Here is a 22,912-nt window from a genome sequence, read left to right on the forward strand (position 1 = left end):
TCGCTCTACGATCATTTAGTTCTTGCAATAACTTTTTTTCGCATTCTCGTTGTTTAGAGGTGAGATCGAAGTTTACAAAAACTTCTTTCCCCTTAAGTTTGGAACGATTTTTCACAATGTGGAGAACATCTTCTGCTGAATTAAGCACTACCTTCAAAGCCCGGGCTTGATTCTTGTTGGGTTTGCCCATTCTTGATAAATGTACTACTTTTGGAGGAGTGTTTGTTACCTGTGCAATTATACCTTCTACCTGTTGTCTGTCCTCACCTTCAGGCACATTGAAGATCATAAGATTTTTCGACCTTGTTTGGCGTTCTTGCCACTCGAGAATAACTTCATCCTGTGAAGTTGGGTTAGCATTATGAGTTGCAGACATAGGAGGGGTGGCCTTTAATCCTTCGATTTCCGTCTTTACAAGAGATTTAATGTCTTCAAGGCTTGAGGCAAAGCATGTTTTAATACTTTTCATTTCATCTGCAAGAGTCTGTATAACATCAGCTGTATCGAAAACATTTTGAGTCTTACTTTTTAGTTCAGCCATTTCATCCTCCAGAACAGTGACACGGTCTAAAAGTTGCATAGTATCACTTATTTTAGGAACACATAACTTGCATATGTAAGGCATTACTCGGCTACTCAATACAATGGTCATCAATCATAAGCTAATTAAATCTTTTTGAATTTTTTGTTTCGTATGATCCAGTGATGAGTTCTGATGTCCACCGCAAAATCCATTTTTTTTGAGCCGCCTGCCAAAATTTGTCGCCAATGGCTTATTTTTCAATATTTTGGATTGAATTTTTTCTTAAATATTCTCTGAATTGTACTTAATATGTTTATTTAATTTAAAAATAAAATAATTCTACCATAGCTTCGAAAAAAATTCACAAAAATGTGCTTGATATGTTGATTTCAAACCATACCCCCCCCCCCCTTAATTTCAGTATTTTATAAATGCTAGAATATTCCACAGGGTGATGCGAACTTTGAGAAAAAACAGAGTTAGATGTGTACACCCTGTATACAATGAAAATTTAACTCTTTAGCAACAATACTATTACAGCGATATTGTTAAAGAATAAGGCTATAATATATTAAAAAAATCACTTAAATCGGACAGCAGGTTCAGGAAATTTGAGACATCAAAAATGACCCATTTTTAAGGTGTCCGGTTAATTTTGCACCCCAGTGTAGATGAGTTATGCCAAATGTAGGCAACTCATAATTCATCATTGCAATGTTGTCGGATTTTCAACATTTCCGCAAATTACAGAAAATTCTAACTAAGTTTCTTCATCTAAATCTGAAATTTAGATGTAATAAATATTTACAGACCAAATATTTGCCTTATAAGAATTGCAAATGATCTGATACATCCATAGACTACATTATAGGTGATTTTCATTAATTTCAAACTAGTTTAGTGTGTCATAAAAGTTTATGGCCCTAAAAAAAATTAGGAATGCCAAAAAATGTGATCTTATTGGTAAAAATGAGATTATAGACAACTAAATGGCATGGAAAGATTTCATCTGAGACAACTTTTGAATTAAAACAGGCACAGAGGCAAGTGAAATCATTGGTTATCGTGATTGTATTACCAGTTAATAGACTATTGTATCAATGATGCTAATGACTGCATTGGCGACTTAACCTTTATATAAACATATTTTAAAATACTTCTCTTTCAGGCCATATGTTCCTAACCACCTTAGAAGAAGACGTTATCCTAGATACATTAGGCTTGGCGCACCAGTATGGATTTCAAGACTTAGAAACTGCCATATCGGATATTCTGAGGCAGTTGCTTGCTTTAAATAACGTATGTGCCATTTTAGATGCCGCTCATCTCTATGGGCTAGATAACTTGGTCAAAGTGTGTCACAATTTCTTAGACATGCATGCTTCCGAAATACTAACTCAGGAGTATTTCATACACCTTTCACAGGTAAGGAGACAATACCTTTTTTTTTCATTTTTGATATTCAAAACTAATTTTTTTAATGGAAATGTACTATTAAACTAAATTCAAACAATAGGGAACTTGCACAATTTTTTTTATTACATAATAATGTTCAGTTTTGTTTAAAAAAGAGATTTCCAAAATTTCACGCTTCAAAAACTCGTAATAACTTAGAAATAAATATTTAAAGTCTTCAGCGGTACAAAATAGTTCAAACGACCCGTGACGTCACATAGTTTTACATTAGTTATTATTATGGTTATATTTCGCTGTGTCTAGGTACACGCTAACGTGTACGCAAATAAAAAAGTTAGGTATGTACACGCGAATTAAACTTCATCAAGCCAGTGACGTTATTATTTAGCGTGCTCAGTGACTGTATATTTTGGTACATGCTATTTTGATATGTTTAGCGTGTGTTTGATAGAAAAATATTTGTTAAAGGAAGGGAAGCAGAACTATTCAGATGTTTCAAACTTAATTGTAATAAATCAATGTATATATTAAAGTATATATTTAGGTTAGCAAAATAAATATATGTATTTAGTTGACATAACACGTAAAAAATATTGTTAAAATAATTTTTATATGTAAGTTAATTATTATAATCAACTATTCTAAATGGGAAATAAGCCACAATTTAACTAAAAAAATGATTTTATTAACGTTTCGACGTCCAAATCGGATGTCATTGTCAAAATACAAAAATTAGTCAGATTAAATAAATTATTAGAAAAATTTTTTACTAAGCAACACCATTTTTGTTTAATTTAATAATATTTTGTATTTTGACAACGACGTCCGATTTAGACGTCGAAACGTTAATAAAATCATTTTTTGGTGAAATTGTGGCTTAGTTCCCATTTAGAATAGTTGATTACAAAAATGCCACAAGGATAATAGCTTCAGAACAAGTTAATTATTATTGTGAAAGCTTTAGGTCTTCTTTTTATTTTAATCTTTTACGGTAATACATACTATTTCATTTATACCTAAAAAAAATATATATTAATTTATAGTCTCTTATCTTTTTCGTACTGTTTTAAAATGTTCTTAAACTCATTAAAAGAACTAAATAATTGTCCACACTCCGTAGTTAATTTAAAAACAAACACTAAACAAATAAAAAATAAGAAATCACTGACACTCTAACTTTTTTATTTGCGTACACGGTAACGTATACCTAGACACAACCTTATATTTAGGTATATTCTTCTTCTCCTTCTTTAGTTTATTGGCCTCCACCTACTTGGGTATTTGGCAAGCTCATCGTCGTGGAATAAGTCAAAAATATTTATAATCTAATGACATTTATCGTATGTTATTGTAATAATATATACCAGTTTGTTAAAATTGTAGTTTTATACTGTTTTTGAAGGAAAGGAGCGAAGGTTTACTATTGAAAATAAAAACATTTTGTAAAAGTACGAATTTTTCTATGAATAGTTCAAACGATCAAAAACACTTGTAACGTCACATAAATGTATTTTCTACTGACGTTTATAACGTCTAATTTAAAATTCTGTTTACTTTATTGGAAAAATGTAAATGTAAAACCAAGTGACGTCACTATGCGTTTTGGACCACCTGTTTTAATTTGAATTTTTAATCGTCTTTAGGGGCCAAACGAAAGACAAACAAAACTTTTTTATCTTTGATACACGTTTTAAATTATGTTGTGTTGTGATTTATAACATTTTTTTCGAATTTAAAAATTTATGCAAGTTCCCTATTAGGAATGCATGTTATTTATTTATTTATTTATTTATACGGGCAAGCCCAATTCGGTAATACATTAATAAGATATTGATAATTACAGTGTTGAATATATAAGAATAAAATGAGAGAGTACAAAACATTTAAAAAGACATGACAAAGTAAAATAATTACAAAACATTAATTACTAACAAATAACAAGGTTATGACATTGCTAAATATTTAATTTGGTTAAATGGTTCTTAAAAACATCAACAGAGTTACCAAAAAGTAAAAGGTCACCTAGGGAGTTAGCAAGTCTTAGTGTTCTAGGAACAAAAGTAAAATACGAGTAATTATATCTATGAAAAGAAATTTTGAAATCTATGAAAGGTTTGAATTTGTCTTGTTGATCGTGGTGGAACAAACAACAATATTTTAGCAAGGAGTTCAGGGCAGTAATATATGCCATTGATAATATTAAACAATACTGTAAGATCTTTACGCTTCCTACGGACATCCAGAGAAGAGATATTCAAAAATCGTTCCATATCTGTATAATTATAATTGATGTGTTTTTTGAACCCAATATATCTAAGAAAATTATGTTGAACACTATCAAGTTTGTTCTTGAGGTGTAAATAATGTGGGGACCAAACTGGAGAACAGTAGTCAAGGTGCGTCCTGACTAAAGAACAATAGAGCATTTTAATAGTGAACACGTTCGTGAAATCACGAGTTGTCCTTTTAACAAAGCCAAGCATTTTCATGGATCTTTGAGTAATATTGTTGATGTGATGGTTAAAGCTCAGAGAGGAATCAAGAACAACACCTAAATCTTTAATTGAGTCTACCGTATCCAATAATTGATCATTTATGGTATAATTAAATACTGATAAATGATGATTTCGACAAAACCGGATAATGTGACACTTGTTGACATTCAAATCCATCCCATTATCAAGACACCAGTTGGCTAAATTATCTAAATCTGATTGCAATGATATTGCATCATCTTGATTATTAATGATTTGATAACATTTAAGATCATCAGCGAATAAGAGAGCAGAAGTGTTAGAGAAGCAGGTGACGATGTCGTTAATATACAGGTTAAACAAAAGTGGACCCAAATGAGAGCCCTGAGGTACACCAGAGGTTACTAGAAAAGTGTTGGAGTAATGATGGTTAACCCTAACCTGCTGTGTTCTATTTGTTAGGTAACTGCCCAACCACTTCAACACAGAACCTTCTATGCCATATAATTTGAGCTTATGTAACAAAAGATCATGGTTCACCCTATCAAAAGCCTTGGAGAAGTCAGTATACACTGAATCAATCTGCAACCCCCTCTCCAAAGCTTCAGACAAGGTATCAACATAAAGCAACAAACTAAGTTCTGCTGATTTACCACAAGAAAATCCGAACTGTTGAGAATTTAGTATCCAAGAGCAGTCATAATTAAGGTAATCAGTAACAATACTCTCAAATACCTTGGGAATTGTGCCGAGAATAGAAATAGGACGATAATTCGTTATGTCAGCTTTATTACCTGCTTTGTGAATTGGAGTGACATAGGATAGTTTCCAAAAGTCAGGAAATTCCCCCAACTGGAGGGATTTATTAAAAATATGATAAAGCGGCCGAGACAGAATAAAAGAGAATCGTTTAAGAAAAATGGGAGAAATACCATCTGGCCCAGGTCCCTTATTGACATTAAGAGTTGAAAGTTTTTCGTATATTTTTGAAATTGGTATAATATAGGAAGATACACAGACCTTAGACTGTATTAAATTGTCATTATGCTTAAGAGTTTTATTACTAAAAACTGAAGAGAAATGGCTAGCAAATAAATTTGCAATATCGTTGCCATTAGAGGCTAGTGTATTGTTGAGTGACATTGAGACAGGCATACTATTATTTTCTTTCTTACTGTTTACAAATTTCCAAAAATTTTTTGGATTAGCTTGGATCGAAATCTCAGTTGAATGTATATAATTAGCATAACACTTTTTTGATACAATTTTGCACTTATAGATTTAGTTATAGATTTAATGACATCATAGCTCACCGGTACAAACTTGACAGCAAACAAATTCAAGAAATTTTTCCTCATATATTAGTTTTTTCGCTACTGTCAAGTTTAACAGGAAAATTGTTGCCAAATAAAAATAATATATTATGTATTTACCAAAGCAGCTACCGGCTACACTATTTCTCTTTGTCTTTAATCATGTGAAACAAAGATAACTAACTATCTGTACCATAAATGTCAAATTGACATTGTCCTATACAGGGTGATTGATTAGTGGGGTAAAACTCCTTAGATCGGTTATAGTAATAGATAGCCATAAAAGTTAGTAACAAAAATTGTAGCCAACTTTGAGCTCCACATTTTAAAATTAATTACAATGTTACAGGGTGTTCGATAACACAGTGGCAGACCAACCTTATGTTTTTTAAATGGAACACCCTATATTTTATCTTATATTCGAAATCTTCTTAACTTCCCCATTACAAAAATATAAAAGCCTGTTATTTATATTATACAGGGTATTAACAAAGTTATAACCAATTTTCTATGAAAATCGTAACAAGTTCAGCTCCCTTTATAAATAAAAATAAGCACAACAGCAATGGTTTATTGGTGCCGTATTTTTTGTTGATTGAGAAAATTTTTAAGAATGGTTAATATTGCTAATTTTCTTTATATCGAATACAGGGTGAGTCAAAACGCAAGTACATTATTTTCTCAGTAATTTTAAATGGAACACCCTGTATTTTATATCGCTATTGAAAAGTACCATTACCGTACTTTCATTTTTAGATAGCATTCCCTATGTCTAAATTTATTAGTTTTTGAGATATTTTCATTTTTCAAAGCAAGTTATTAATTAGTGGTCTAAATCTTTCCAAATTTTAAGTAAGCCTTGATTGACTGAATTTTTAAAACCGCTAATTTAAGGTTACTGATTATCAATCCGGTAATCAATGTAACAATGTAGCAAGTAAATAAAGAAAAGTAATTTATTAGTAAATTACTTTTAATGGGAAATAAGCCACAATTTTACCAAAAAAATGATTTTATTAACGTTTCGAAGCCCAAACCGGGTTTTATAAATTAATAAAATCACTTTTTTGTTAAAATTGTGGCTTATTTCCCATTAAAAGTAATTTATTATAAAAATGCCACAAGAAAATAGCTTCAGAATAACATTAATTTATTAGTAATAAATTTTACAAAAAAAAACACAACCACAACATACAACATTTTTGAAACAATTAAAAACTACTTTTGTATGTAAATGTAACAAATAAAGAAAGAAAAATAATTTATTAGTTCTAAATTTTACAAAAAAAAACACAGACACAATTAAAAACTTCTTTTGTATGTAAATGTAACAAATAAAGAAAGAAAAATAATTTATCAGTAAAAAATTTTACAAAAAAAACATTAACACACAATACAATATTTTTGAAAAAAATAAAAGCTACTTTTACTAAAATATTTTATATATATTTAATTACATAAGGTGTTCAAAATGAGTTGAGTGAATGGGTTACTTACACTACGAAGCATTTGTAAATTAACAGTTCGAAATACACTTTGTATTCTATTTTTCATCTCATCCCTTGTTATTGGAGGCATTTTATAACCTTCATTCTTAACGTAACCCCAAAAAAATCAGTCCAGCTTATTAAATTTTGGTGATTTGGGTGGCCACGCAACTGGTCCATTGAAATATGAAAATATCTCGAAAACTAATAAATTTAGACAAAGGGAATGTTGTGTATAAATTAAAGTACGATAATGGTACTTTTCAATAGTGATATAAAATACAGGGTGTTCCATTTAAAATTACTGAGAAAATAATGTACTTGCGTTTAGACTCACCCTGTATTAGATATAAATAAAATTAGCAATGTCAATCATTTTTAAAAATTTTGACAATAAATAAAAAAATATGGCATCACTAAATCATTGTTGTGTTATTTTTATTTATACAGGGAGCTGAACTTGTTACGATTTTTATTGAAAATTGGCTATAACTTTGTAAATACCCTGTATAATATAACAGACCTTTATATTTTTGTAATAGGGAAGTTAGGAAGATTTCGAATATAAGATAAAATATAGGCTGCCACGATGTTATCGAACACACTGTAACATTCTAATTAATTTTAAAATGTGAAGCTCAGAGTTGGCTACAATTTTTGTTATTAACTTTTATTGCTATATATTGCTATAGCGAATCTATTGAGCTTTATCCCACTAATCAATCACCCTGTAGAAGGTTATGTAAGATATTTTGTTTGTTTATTTTTTTCTTCGTCTTTTATGGCCTTTGGGAGCTGTGCCCATTTAGCCAGCAACATTTCTTAAAATTAACGCCTAACTAAACGTACCATACAACAAAACTATTACGAACCTAATAGACCAATCACGGATAGGGAAGGGTAAGTGAAGTTGGTTAAAAATAAACTGTAAATAAAAATAAACTAAATAAATAAAATATAATTTGAAAGCAATAATAATTTGACATTATATTTAACCTCCAATATTATGACAGACTTCAGTTACCATTTATAATCTCACCAAATATAATAATGACTTCATATAAACTCGTCACAATTCTAGCCAATGAAGTGCTCGCAGTAATAGGAATGGCATGTCAAAAAATCTGATTATTCCCTATATATTTTTTCAAATTTAGAATATGGCAACAAGGGGAAAATTACGTGCATTCCCTATTGTTTGACTTTTCCTGTAGTATAATTTTCTATAGTTAGACGAACTCAAACTATATAATACTTTATTTTTAGGCATCTCTAGTAGAACTCCTCCAAAGAGACTCATTTTTTGCTCCAGAAGTCGAAATCTTCCGAGGTGTTTGCAACTGGTGCAAAGCCAATGAAGATAAGGATGATTTAGTCATGAAATGTGTCAGATTACCGTTAATGAGTGTTGCTGATCTTCTGTCGGTAGTCAGACCTGCCGATTTGGTCAAACCAGATGCTCTATTAGATGCTATTGCTGAAAGGACCAATATTAGGTTAAGCAGTTTACCACACAGAGGACAGTTGGGTGAGTAAAATATGTCGTAAAGGTTTGCTTCTTACTTACTAGTTTTATTATAAGTTCTTCTCTAGGTTGCTGTATCTCATATCTTACTTAATTTCTTCCCTCCAATTCATTCTAATCTTCCTGATCAACTTTTTCGATTCATACTGTATTCTTGTGTTGTAACTATGGCTCTAAACATCTTCTCCACTTTTGGTTTTTCATCCAACAGCTTTGAACTATTCTTTTAATGCTTTTCATTTATTTGATGGTACAATCTTTGTACTCTTAGCGTTCCTTAGATTATTTCCTATGTTTCTCTTTTAATCCATTTAACGTGGTTGATTAGTTCACATATATATTATCCTTGACTTTCTTATACTGAAATGATGGCATCTCCTGAGGTAAAATATTCCGGAAGTAAAATGAGCCTCCGTTCGGATCTCCGGGTGACGACTCTCTCAGGGGGAACACCATTACAGGTTAGAAAAACCAGGATAGGGTCTTGGAATCTTGGTAGTCTTACAGGTAAGAGTCTGGAGTTAGTGGATGCGCTCAAATGAAGGAGAGTTCAATTTGCCTGCATTCAAGAAACTAGGTGGAAAGGACAAAGGGCGAAAGAACTAGGTGAAGGATATAAATTGTGGTATGTAGGGTGTAGTAACACTAGAAAAGTTGGTATAATTGCTGATAGTGAAATGAAAGATAACGTAGTAGAAGTTGTAAGAACGAGTGATAGAATGATGTCAGTGAAATTTGTAATTGATAAAGAGGTATTGAATGTTGTGTGTGTATGCTCCTCAAACAGATCTGGGTGAGAATGAAAGAAGAGCTTTCTATGACCAATTAGGAGACGTACTGAGTGATATTCCAGCAGAGGAGAAAGTTATAATAGGAGGTGATTTCAATGCACACGTGGGCCAAGACAGGATATGAAACAATACATGGGGGATTAGGCTTTGGAACTAGAAATGAAGCTGGAGATGACATGCTTGCATTAGCAACAGCATTGGATATGGCGATTGTTAACACATTCTTTAAAAAGAGAGAAACTCAATTATTACGTACAAAAGTGGACATCAATCCCAAATAGACTACTTCATGATAAGGAAAGAAGACATACGTAAATGCAAGGACTGCAAGGTAATAGTTAGTGAGACAGTAAGCCAACAACATAAGCTGCTTGTTCTGTACATCGAAGTAAAAAGCGAAGCTAACAAAAATATCGGAGAGACCACAAAAAATCAAGTGGTGGATGCTTAAAGATGAGAAAGAAGGTCTATTCAGGGAAAGAATAGTAGAAAAAATATGTTGGAACGTGAAAGGAAGCCCTAACACAATTTATTATTAGAGAGACGGCTATTTAAATACTTGGGAAAACGTCAGGAAAGAAGTTTGAGGATAAAGAGACTTGGTGGTGGTCAAATGAAGTACAAGGAAAAATAAAAGAAAAAGGAAAATTATATAAAAGTGGCAAGAAACCAGATCGGACATAGATCTTCAAAACTATATGCTCGCCAAAAAGGAAGCGAGAGTAGCAGTAGCAAAAGCTAAAGCAGAAGCGTATTCAAACCTATACGATCAACTTGATACCAGGGAAGGCGAAGCAAAGATATATAAAATAGCCAAACAGAGAGCAAAGAAAGCAAGAGATTTTAATCAGATTAGATGTATCCGAGATGAAAATAATAAAATACTAATTCAGGAAAATGATGTCAAAAAGAGATGGAGAAAGTATTTTGACAGTTTATTAAATGAAGAATTTGACAGACAGCCTGTGGAGTTAACGGAGACAGTAACAGCAATGGTTACCAGAATAACAAACGAGGAAGTGGCTCAAGCGCTTCAAAAAATAAAGAGAGGAAAAGCAGTCGGACCAGATGATATTCAGGAAAAGCAGTCGGACCAGATGATATTCCTGGGGAAGTATGGAGAGCATTGGGAGAGACAGGAATAAGTTTACTAGCAGGTCTATTTAATAGAATTATGGAAGTTGGATAAATGCCAGACGAATGGAGAAGCAGTATATTAGTACCTGTCTACAAAAACAAGGGAAACATACAACAATGCACAAACTACAGGGCTGTAAAACTACTTAGCCACACCATGAAAATATGGGAGAGAGTAATTGATAGACGAATATCTGAAGAAACCGAAATATCCGATAATCAATTTGGCTTTATGCAGGGCAGATCAACAACAGATGCAATTGTCATTGTAAAGCGTCGTTTAAACACAACGATAAGTCACAGCAACTAGTTGTGATGACAAGTTGAAACGCTGTTTAGACGCTGCGATTCAACGCGATACCACCTTCAACCCAACTCCAACTTTGATAAGTTGTGCGATGCACCGTTTACACACAGTGATAAGTTGCAACAACTCGATTGACCTTGATAAGTTGTTTGATTTATCGCTGTGTTTAAACGACCCTAGAAGCGTCGTTTAAACACAACGATAAGTCACAGCAACTAGTTGTGATGACAAGTTGAAACGCTGTTTAGACGCTGCGATTCAATGCGATACCACCTTCAACCCAACTCCAACTTTGATAAGTTGTGCGATGCACCGTTTACACACAATGATAAGTTGCAACAACTCGATTGACCTTGATAAGTTGTTTGATTTATCGCTGTGTTTAAACGACCCTTAAGGCAACTGATGGAAAAATACAGGAATAAAGAGGCCAACGCTCATATGGTATTCATTGATTTTGAGAAAGCATATAATAAGTTCCTCGAGAGATTCTGTGGTGGGCACTCAATAAGAAAGGAGTCCCTTGCGAATATGTAAAGATTGTGAGAGATATGTATGAGGGAGTAACGACTAGTGTTAGGACAGGTGTGGGAGAGACTGATAAATTTCAGGTGAAAGTAGGATTGCACCAAGGCTCGGTGCTTAGTCCTTATTTATTCTCATTAGTTTTGGACCAGATAACAGCCAAACTACAGGGTAGCATTCCGTGGTGCCTAATGTATACTGATGAGGTAGTGTTAATAGGAAATAATGAAAGACACTTAGAACAAAAACTGGAAAAGTGGAGAAAAGCTCTGGAGGAAAAAGGTTTAAAACTTAGTAGGACAAAAACAGAGTACTTGGAGTGTTCATTTAAGGATGGAGTTGCTACAAATAAAATGGTATCTTTGGATGGTGAACTGATTGTAAAAAGCAATAGTTTTAAGTACCTGGGATCGGTATTACAGAGTAATGGAGAAATAGATGGAGATGCATGCAGTAAAATTAGGGCTGAATGGATGAAGTGGAAAGGAGCGAGTGGTGTGTTGTGTGACAGAAAAATTCCAATGAAGCTGAAGGGAAAATTCTATAAAACAGCCATAAGACCGGCTATGATGTACGGAACTGAATGTTGGGCAGTGAAGAAGAAAGAGGAACAACGAATGCGTGTGGCGGAAAGGAGAATGCTTAGACGGATGAGTGGAGTGACAAAGAAGGATAAAATTAGAAATGAGTATATTAGGGGAAGTCTAGGTGTGGCACCAATTGACGCCAAAATGAGAGAGCATAGGTTAAGATGGTTTGGTCATGTTCAACGTCGAGACGTTAATCACCCAATACGAAGAATAGCTGAAGTGCAGATTCCTGGAAGGAATAGGAGAGGAAGACCAAAGAAGACCTGGGGGGGACGATAAGGCAGGACATGTTGGTAAAGGGGATTAACATTGATATGATCCAAGATAGAATTGTGTGGAGAAATGCAATTAGGGAAGCCGACCCCGCATAGGGATAAGGCAGAGAGAATGATGATATTATCCTTGACTTTGGCTATTTCTCAGTGATTATTATGTTTTTTGCTTTGTCTAGGTACTATCTTTTTCCACTCTCCCTGAAACTTTTCTCTCCCGTTTGCAATTTCTGTATTTCATATATCCTCAAGTAGTTGGTCTTTCCATCTTATTTTTTGTCTTCCTCTTGGTCCGTTTCCAGTTTATTGTCTTCGTAATTAGAGCATCTTCTTCTCTTCTTTGCATGTGTCCAAACCGTCTCATTTCACTACTTTTACTATTACATATCGATGGCTTAGTGTGAAAACCTCGTATCTCATTAAATTACAATTTTACAGGAGAGGCAAAAAACTGATTTTCTGCATAATATAACCTAAAAACAAAAATTACGTTACGTATTTTTGATTCGAGCACATTGAGACAAATATCTGATATTGGCACAGAGCTAAAAGTGTTAAATGTTGCTATTAAATTGGAAATACAAAATTTGTATTAACTATGAAACACACGTAAATATCCTTGCAGTATATAGAGCCTTTGCCCAAGTAACTATGAAAACCTCGTATATCTTGATATACATGTTTTTCATCTCAAATGAGGTTGTGTTTATTATTATTTACGAGGTTTTCATTTTTCATAGCTTATTGCACACCTCCAAATACTAGGTCGATACAACACAAATCTTTTGATTTAAGGTTCATAAAATGTTTCTATATGCCGGACTACCTTTTGTTGTTCACAAAAAACATTTCTGCAAGTCTAATCTCTCAAACAAACACTCCAAATTAAGTACCAAATTCTTGGTTATAAATATACGTGGTATTCACACTAAATCAAGAGAGCAATAATTGATATACGTGGTTTCTTTTTTTCGGCTGTAGAAAATAGTCTAGTGTATTTGGAATTTTTCTAACAGTTGTAAATCGTGAGATACAAGGTTTTCAAACTAAAACCACCAAAATGTCATTTTCGAAAAAAAATGAGATACGAGGTTTTCACACTAAGCCATCGATATTTGAAATTTTGGCATATACAATTTTTTTCAGTAGTTTACGAAAACGTAGCGTGTCCTAGACTTGGTTCAAAAGTAGTATCTGGAGAGTTGATGGAGTATTTGCTGGACAGTGATCACTACTCATACGATATGGAAAGAGGCTACACGAGACACGCGATAAACGGACCTGGTGATCATGGAATCATTGTCAAGTTGGGTCAGCCTTCCATTATAAACCACATTAGGATGTTACTGTGGGATAGAGACCTAAGGTAAGTTTGTGGAGGATTGTCTAATAGTCTAAGAGCTAGTGAACCCTCCGACTAACGGTCGTCCTGTAAGGCTAGAAATTTTTATAGTGATAATTCATAGCACACCAAGGCTAAAAACCATGACCTGGCAGGCATCAGCGGTGCACGTGTATCTACCAGGTGAATCGAAAAGTGCAAATTTAGGGGTTAAAATAAACTTTAAGTATGTGTTTGAGTAAGTCATTTAGAAGAAATGTGTACAATGACAGGCGATTCTGAAGAGCATAAGACCTTGCCAGGCGAGGGGAAAGATTAGGGGTTTTTCCTAAAATTATTCTTTTTGCATCGAACAAATTTTTTTAGGTTTTTTGAATCATTCCAAACAGAAAAGGTCTTTAGTGATTTTTCTCTTAAGTTAATAGTTTTTGTTATATAAGCGATTGAAAATTGCGAAATCGGCCATTTTTAATTCTGAATCGGACATTTATCTAAAAATTTCAAAGTTGCCAAGGTAGGTAGATATTCTTTAAACATTGATTTATGAAATCCCAAAGAGGTTTTTGCAATACAATATTGGAAACGCCTTTGTTTTTTAATTGCTAATCAAGCGGGCGCGACACTGTAGTATAAGTGAGGCGTTTGAGTTGGCCTAAATTCATTATCTCGAGAATGAGCAAATTTTAAGAGAAATCCTCAGACAGGTCGATTTTTATTTTTAAATTAGGACTTTTTGGCATATATATATAATACTAGTGACGTCATCCATCTGAGCGTGATGACGTAATCGATTATTTTTTTTAAATGAGAGTAGGGGTTGTGTGATAGCTCATTTGAAAGGTTATTTAATTCTCTCACTAATATAAACATTAACATAATTATTTATACGGGGTGTACAAAAAATTTTTTTATTAAATTAACTTTGATTAAATTTGACAAATAGAAGAAAAAATTTTTTTGTACACCCTGTATAAATAATTATGTTAAAGTTTATATTACTGAATAGAGAATTAAAAAACCTTTCAAATGAGCTATCACACAACCCCTACTCTTATTTAAAAAAATCATCGATTACGTCATCACGCCCAGATGGATAACGTCACTAGTATTATATATATATATATATATATATATATATATATATATATATATATATATATATATATATATATATATATATATATATATGCGAAAAAGTCCTAATTCAAAAATAAAAATCGACCTGTCTGAGGATTTCTCTTGAAATTTGCCCATTCTTGAGATAATGAATTTATGCAAACTCAAACGTCCTCACTTATACTACAGTGTCGCGCCCGCTTTATTAGCAATTGAAAATACAAAGGGGTTTTCGATATTTTATTGCAAAAAACTCTTCGGGATTTTATCAATCAATGTTTAAAGAATATCTACCTACCTTGGCAACATTGAAATTTTTAGTTAAATGTCCGATTTAGGGTTAAAAATGGCCGATTTCGCAATTTTCAAAATTTTCAATCGCTTATATAACAAAAACTATTAACTTAAGAGAAAAATCACTAAAGACCTTTTCTGTTTGGAATGATTCAAAAAACCTAAAAAAATTTGTTCGATGCAAAAAGAATAATTTTAGGAAAAACCCCTAATCTTTCCCCTCGCCTGGCAAGGTCTTATGCTCTTCAGAATCACCTGTCATTGTACACATTTCTTCTAAATGACTTACTCAAACACATACTTAAATTTAAACCTTACAGGAGAAAGTTTATTTTACCCCCTAAATTTGCACTTTTCGATTCACCTGGTATATACACGTGGTAGATACACGTGCACCGCTGATGCCTGCCAGGTCATGGTTTTTAGCCTTGGTGTGCTATGAATTATCACTAGAAAAATTTCTAGCCTTACAGGACGACGGTTAGTCGGAGGGTTCACTAGCTCTTAGACTATAATGTTCTTTTCGTTTGTGTGAATAGCAAAATTATCTTATGGGAAAGACATTCGATTTTCAGCGATTTCAATCGGCATAAACTTATTGTATGTTGCAAATCAGTTCTCTTACTGTATAAGATTGTACTGTCGATATCACCGCCATTGCGACATTTTAAATAATTTTAAAACGTTTCCAATTTCTTTTATAAAAATTTCATGCTTTCATTACTGTAAACTGTTGCCTATTTCTCTAAAAAGTCCATCATGTTGTATAATTTAAACCTTTATGAGAATTACAAATTAATTTTAACGTTTTTGTGATTTAAACGAGAAATCTAGATAAACAAATATTGTTTTGTATTGATAATTATGTTTAAATTGGATTAGAAAGTTAATTGACAATGTTTACTGTAACTAATAAGTGAAATTTAATGACTGATATTATCAAATTTGTAAAGTGGTTGATTTTGTGTTTGTTTTATTTGATAAATAGTTCAAAGATAAAGTACCTAGATTAATTACCAAATTTTCATTATTTACATTTACTGTTAGATGAAATGAAATGCGTCACTAGAAAAACGTTAGATGCTCATTTAAAACCGCTTTATTGTTTTTTTTAATGCTAGCTGCACTTTTTATTGCATCAAATTGTGCCAAATCGATATTGAATGGTGTACCTATCTATTGGATGCGTTAACACATCACATAGTACCAAATCATGGCTGAATGGTGGCCAAGTTATCTATTGGATGATTTAAATGTTGTAAAAGTTACTCTGAGATTAAATTTTTTTTAAAAATTCTCCCTAAAAACATTTTTACCTAGCTATGTTTGGAAAATATCTAATTTCTCTTGATGATTTGGTAAACATATTTGTGTTAAAGATAATCTCAATAAGAGAGACTATTTAAAACAAGCTGAAAATGCGAGCATTATCATAACGAAAACTTTGTTTATTTACGTATTTTAATTCATAATGGAACATTGCTATTATGAAAAGTTGTTTAGAATTAAAAATTATGTTTTGATGTGCAATTATATCATTCTAATTTAAATGTTGTGAACTATAAAGGTACTTTACTCTTGATCGAAATTCATATTTTTTATATACCTCGTATAAAATTAATAAATGACATATGATGGTTGCATCATAAATCTTAGACCATGAAGAGCTTTTTATGAAGAATAACTTTTCTTCGTCAAATTAAAAATAAAAGAGTTATAAATGAAAATTTTGTTGGTATCCATAATTTGAAAAAAATCTTCAAATATTTTTTTCCATTAGAAGGATGTAATAGGGCTTTTCATCGATTGTCATTTGTTTCGAGTTTCTGTCATGTGTCACATAATATTAATATATCTATGTCATACGTCTTTGCTTTGTCTTATTGGTATATATCAATAACGTACGACGTAGATATATTAATATTATGTGACACATGACAGAAGCTCGGAACATATGACTGTGAGTGAAAAGCCCTATTGCACATATCAGACCATAATTTTTTATTCCAAACTACATTTCATATAGTCGGTTCGCTAAACTCAGACACAACTGGCTAATGATTTTAGTCAGTAATTTTACCAATTTGGCAAAAAAAAATAATTACTAAATAGTTAATAATTACTAAATAATTAGTAATCTTGCCAAATTACCTACTAAAATCACTAGCCAGTTGTGTCTGAGTTTAGCGAACCGACTATAATAACAATTGTCGTTTCATAACAAATGGAACAGTCCATTTATCATTAGGTACTCCCATTAAAGGGGAGGCCGTATACTCGTATAAACCTTTTTAAAATTGTTAATAAAGTATTGCTTTCAAAATATACCAAAATTGTATTTTTGAACATCGTATTTATTTTATATAATAATTAAATTCACTATCAAATGTCATTGATATTTTATTAATACTTTATTTAAAATTTAGTTTGACATTCACGAAGTGTCAAACTTAAATAATGTAAATAACCTATGCTTTGCTTAACAAATTCAGATTAAAAAACTAGCCTACTTAGGTACTAGCAACGATTTCAGCTGACGTTTAGTGTGTCGGCAGAAAATAAAACGATTGTGACGTCACATTTTAGACTTTGAGGTCGATTATCTCGAAGCCGGTTAGAGATATCGAAATGTCGTTTTCACATTTGGATTCAGAAGACAAAACTACATAAGAATCCATCGATAAATCGGCTCTAAGTATTGCAGGAACGGCAACGCAATAACACACAGACTTTGCGAATTTAAAAACGAAAAGTTTTCGTTGAAAATGGAAAATAAAAATTTACCTGGGTCGTATCATAATATGTGGCTAAGAGAATTTTTGTATAGATACTGTATAGATTTTGTTGAGATAATTGTAATAATTAACTAATTAATACCGTAGGTCCTATTCATACTATATTGAGGTATCCATGGAACAAAAGGATTGGGTCCGAGTGATCGACTACAGTCAGTACAGCTGTCGTTCCTGGCAAAACCTCTATTTCGAAAACAGAGTCGTCCAATACATCAGAATAGTCGGCACGCACAATACCGTCAACAAAGTGTTCCATCTGGTGTCTCTGGAAGCGATGTTCAAATTAAAACTTCCGAAGATGGTGAACGACATTATATGTCCGGATTACAATGTGGCAGCGCTGGACAAAAACGCCGTGGTCATCGAAGGGGTCAGTCGTTCCAGGAATACCCTTTTGAACGGCGATGCAAAACGATACGACTGGGATTCTGGATATACCTGTCATCAGTTGGGATCTGGAGCCATTCTTATCCAATTGGGTGAGTAATAAACAAATTTGTCAGTTTTAGAGAATGAATAAACAAGGCATTCTTGATAAACCGGGATACACCTATTCTGCAATATGAAGATTTCAAATTTGATGCTTGCAATGTTGCCAGATTTACCATTTTTCTGATATTATTACTAACCTCTTTTTGTATATCGATAGTATAGGTACAGCAATGGATGAGGGTTACGAGGTGCACTCTATATACACCGATTTCAGTAAGGCCTTTGACCTACTAGATCAGGGGTTCCCAAACTTTTTTGTACCACGCCCCCTTTTGTTGAAATGAAAGTTTCTCGCGCCCCCCCCCCTCCTTTACAATAAATTTTATGCTCCTAAATAGGAACAAAACAAAAACAAATAAGAATTAGCTTGAAAACAAAACATTTAATTATTCTGCCATGAGATACAACAATATAAGTTTCCATAAAATCCAAAAATTATTAATAAAAGAAAAATAGATTAGGTTGGTTAGTGAGAGGGATGTGCTTGCATTTTATTTACTTGTATGCCTATTCGTGGCTGAGTTTTAGTAAGTGCACAACACAAGTCACTAGCAACATCAAGTTTATTCCGATACTTTGTTTTAATTGCCACAAGTGTTGAAAATCGCACAAATAGTTACTTGAAAAAGGCAAATATAAATGAAGAGCTTCCCGTGATACACTAAGATACACTTTGAAACATTTTAACCAAAATGAAGGTTTGTCCATTATAACAAAGTATTTGGCAGAGGAATCATGCAAAAAATCATTTGGATTTATTTGCAAAGCATCTTCTTGAAGTGACTCAGGCAGGGAGTCTATGTTGACATGGAATGGATCAGTTGACATTCTGTAAATAAAATTGTCACAAGTGTTTGGGAAGTATTTCTGGAACTCTTCAATTAGGCTCTCCAAATGATTTGATATTTCGATTTTCAAACTTGATCCTTCATAAATATCCTTGAAGCGTGTTTCTTCTGAGATTGGCTCTACTTTAGAGAAATTTGAATAATTTCAGGGGTTTGCTGATATTTTACGCCTCCAAAGTTGAGTAATTAAGCCTCCATCACAATGAGTAACTACTATATTTGAGTCTCCACCCTGCAGTTTTAGGTTAAGGCTGTTCAACGAGTCAAACATGTCTGACAAATAAGCCAATATTACTTGGGTACAATGTTTTTTAAAGGCCATGTTTAGCTCATTTTGCTTTTGATGTTCCCAGGTGATTACTTCATCTCAAAGGTCAAATAATCTTACCAAAATGTTTCCTTTTGAGAGCCATCGTACTTCTATATGAAGTAGTAGTGTTTTGTAATCACTTTCTAAATCTTCACAAAGAGTTTTAAACAGTCGAGTATTCAAAGCACTGTTTTTTTATGTACTTTAATACACAAACAACTTTAAGACAGCCATAAGTTCATTTGGAAGGGTTTTTGCTGCCAAGGCTTGTCGATGTATAAAACAATGTATCCCAATCACATCAGCATTTTTCTCTATTACTAATTGCAAATAGCCTGAGCGAAAACCAAGCATTGCAGGTGCGCCATCTGTACATAAACTGATCAGTTTTTGTCAAGAGAGTTTGTGTCATGTTTGTCAAAAAACTTCACACTGCTTTCATAACATTAATAGCTTTTGTCGTGGTCTTCAGTCTCCAACTCTGTAGAAAAAAGTAGCTCGTCTTTCATTCTTTCGTTTTGAATATACCGAACATAAACAATTAACTGATAACATTGTACTATGTCAGTACTCTAGTCTAGCTGAATAGCAAAAAATGGCGATTATTTTACTGCATCAACTACCTGGTTTTGTATGTCTTCGGTCCTATCATCAATGCGGCGTTTCACAGTGTTGTCAAAAAGAGGTATTTGAGATAACTTTTGCTTACTCTGCGTTACCAGACACAGTTTAACAACCGGTTAATTTTGAGTTTTAGAAAAATAACTAAATTTAATTTAATGTTCAACTTGTCTCGCGCCCCCCCTGATATGACCTCACGCCCCCCAAGGGGGGCGCGCCCCCCCAGTTTGGGAACCCCTGTACTAGATCATAATGTCTTAATTACAAAGCTGAGAAACTTTGGTATCACTGGTTCTTTATTAGCTTGGTTTACTTCGTATTTGCAAGGAAGAACATTGCAAGTAAGATCAGCAGGATGTGTTTCTAATGGATTTGAAGCCGTGTCAGGGGTTGCGCAGGGTTCCCATTTGGGTCCTAAGCTTTTTCTGTTGTTGGTAAATGATATTGGTAGGAACTTTAAATCTGAATATCTGATATTTGCAGACGACTTAAAGATATGTAAATGCATTAGGTCAGAATCTGATTGTGAGGGTTTGCAGAGAGACTTGGATTCTTTAGTACATTGGTGACAGGAAAATAATCTTAGATTGAATGCTTCGAAATGCTCTTATATTATTTTTTCACGTAATAAGACCACCAGTGATTTTAAATACAAGATAGGAGATGTGGATTTATCTAGGGTTCAGGTAATTAAGGATTTAGGTGTGTTACTGGATAGTAAGCTAAGTTTCGTGGACCATTATGATGCCATTATTGCGCGTGCTAATCGGACATTAGGGTTAGTCATCAGTAGGGAGCGGATTTATATGCGATCAATTTTGATGAAATATGCGCATATATATGCAGTAAAAAATTACGAAATATGCGCAAGATATGCACAAAAATTCAAAAAATGCGCATTTTGAGAAACCACAAATTTTCTGTTTTATTCTATTCTAGGGGGTTCTTTTATAGGGGGGCAATCTTATTTATTATCTTTCAAATAAAATCATTATTTTTTATGTATTCAATTTATTCACATTTTTTACAAAAACTGATACCAGTAGTTATCTATTTAAAATAAAACAACAATATGACTATATATATCTTTTTATATATATATATAATTCCCTACAATGTGTTTTTCCAAATTTTTGGGGAAAAAAAGAGTTACCGGAGAAAGCTAAAACGGTAGTCGTTAGATCAGTAGTTAGACCAACAATCATGTATAGCAGCGAGACATGGACATTGATGGGGAGACAAAAATCCAGAGTCAATGCTATGGAAATGAGATTCCTGAGGAAAATAGCAAACAGAAAGAGGACAGACAAAGTACAAAACGAAACAATTAGACAAAAACCTAAAACTAGAACCAATCAATGAAATAATAGTAGATGGACAACTTAAATAGTTCGGGCACGTGTGTAGAATGTCGAACGTGAGACTAACAAAACGAATATTCGAAACGAGAGTGCAGGGGAAAAACAAGAGATCGGTTAACATGGAGGCTACAATGCCAAATTCAACTCCACCAGCCTTAAAGATAGAAAGGCTTATAACTAAGTAAGTAAGTAAGTAAACTTTAATGAGGAAGCAGCCAAATATTAGGAATTTATTAAAGAAAAAGAGGAAGAAAGCAATCTTAAAACTCACCATTTTACTACAAGCTTTGCAGAATAAGTTTACATTGCTGTAATGAAGCTCGGGATAGGTTCTGATCCAGTAGTAAACCAGGCTAGATTCTTTCGGCATATTGCGCTATTCACAAACAGAAGTATTAAACAAAAATTAAACATTCGTATTGGCCAACTAAAGGTTTTTAATGATTTACGGGATCTGATCTAAAGCCTGAATATTTCAATTTCCGTTAGAAAATTGTAAAACTATGGTTTATGGTTATTCATTTATCTATTAATTCGAGAACTACCTGAAGAGAGGCGGATCATTCACTGCCTTTTCGTTTTTTCTTAGAAAATACCCGATCTTTACACAAAGTACTTATAGTGCTTATAGTACGCCATTATAAAATAATTGTAGGATGTTAAAATGATGAAGGATGGTTTACCGGGAAATCCGAATTTCATTTACTTTTATTATATTTAGTAGGTACCTATAATTCTGGTGATTCTTTTAAATCCCCTATTGTTAAGAGAATTTACACCTAAAGGTAAGCGTCCACAGACCCGCATCGTACGCAACGGATTTTAGTTTGCCTTGTACAGAAACTTATGTAACCGCGTCCACTGATCTGCATCGTACGGATCGCATTATCGGCAATAATTGTAATGCAAACTAAAATCCTATTTTAGTTTGCATTATCATCATATTAACATCCTACAATTATTTTATAACGGCGTACTATAAGCACTATAAGTACTTTGTGTAAAGATCGGGTATTTTCTAAGAAAAAACGAAAAGGCAGTGAATGATCCGCCTCTCTTCAGGTAGTTCTCGAATTAATAGATACGACAGCCTGTGCGGGGAAATATTTTGTGTGGAATTAAAAAATTAAAATTTTTTTTTGGACGTAAATGTTTTAAATAGGCACAAAATATGCATGTTTCTTTAAAAATATGCAAAATTTAGTAAAGTTCTCAAATATGCGAAATATGCATGCAATATACATTTAGCATAAAATCCGCTCCTTAGTCATCAGAATGTCATATGATTTTAATAATTTGTTTGTAATTGTGAGATTGTTTTTGAGTTATGTTCGTTCATTACTAGAGTATTGTTCAGTGATTTGGAGTCCAAG

At 33.0% G+C, this 22,912-nt stretch overlaps 1 protein-coding gene across 2 annotated transcripts in view; it reads left to right on the forward strand.

Moving 5' to 3' along the window:
* The window catches only part of LOC114349461 (BTB/POZ domain-containing protein 9), a 45,402-nt gene that overhangs the window by 7,325 nt on the left and 15,165 nt on the right, over nucleotides 1-22,912 (forward strand). The window contains exons 4-7 of one of the 2 annotated variants that reach the window (XM_028299840.2): nucleotides 1,692-1,948; nucleotides 8,480-8,741; nucleotides 13,507-13,726; nucleotides 17,995-18,386. In XM_028299840.2, coding sequence (XP_028155641.1) covers nucleotides 1,692-1,948; nucleotides 8,480-8,741; nucleotides 13,507-13,726; nucleotides 17,995-18,386 — 1,131 coding nt within the window. The remainder of the gene's footprint in view (nucleotides 1-1,691; nucleotides 1,949-8,479; nucleotides 8,742-13,506; nucleotides 13,727-17,994; nucleotides 18,387-22,912) is intronic. The other variant, XM_028299841.2, reaches the window with a different exon arrangement.

The sequence above is a fragment of the Diabrotica virgifera genome, chromosome 6 (assembly GCF_917563875.1).
Source record: "Diabrotica virgifera virgifera chromosome 6, PGI_DIABVI_V3a".
NCBI lineage: Eukaryota > Metazoa > Arthropoda > Insecta > Coleoptera > Chrysomelidae > Diabrotica > Diabrotica virgifera.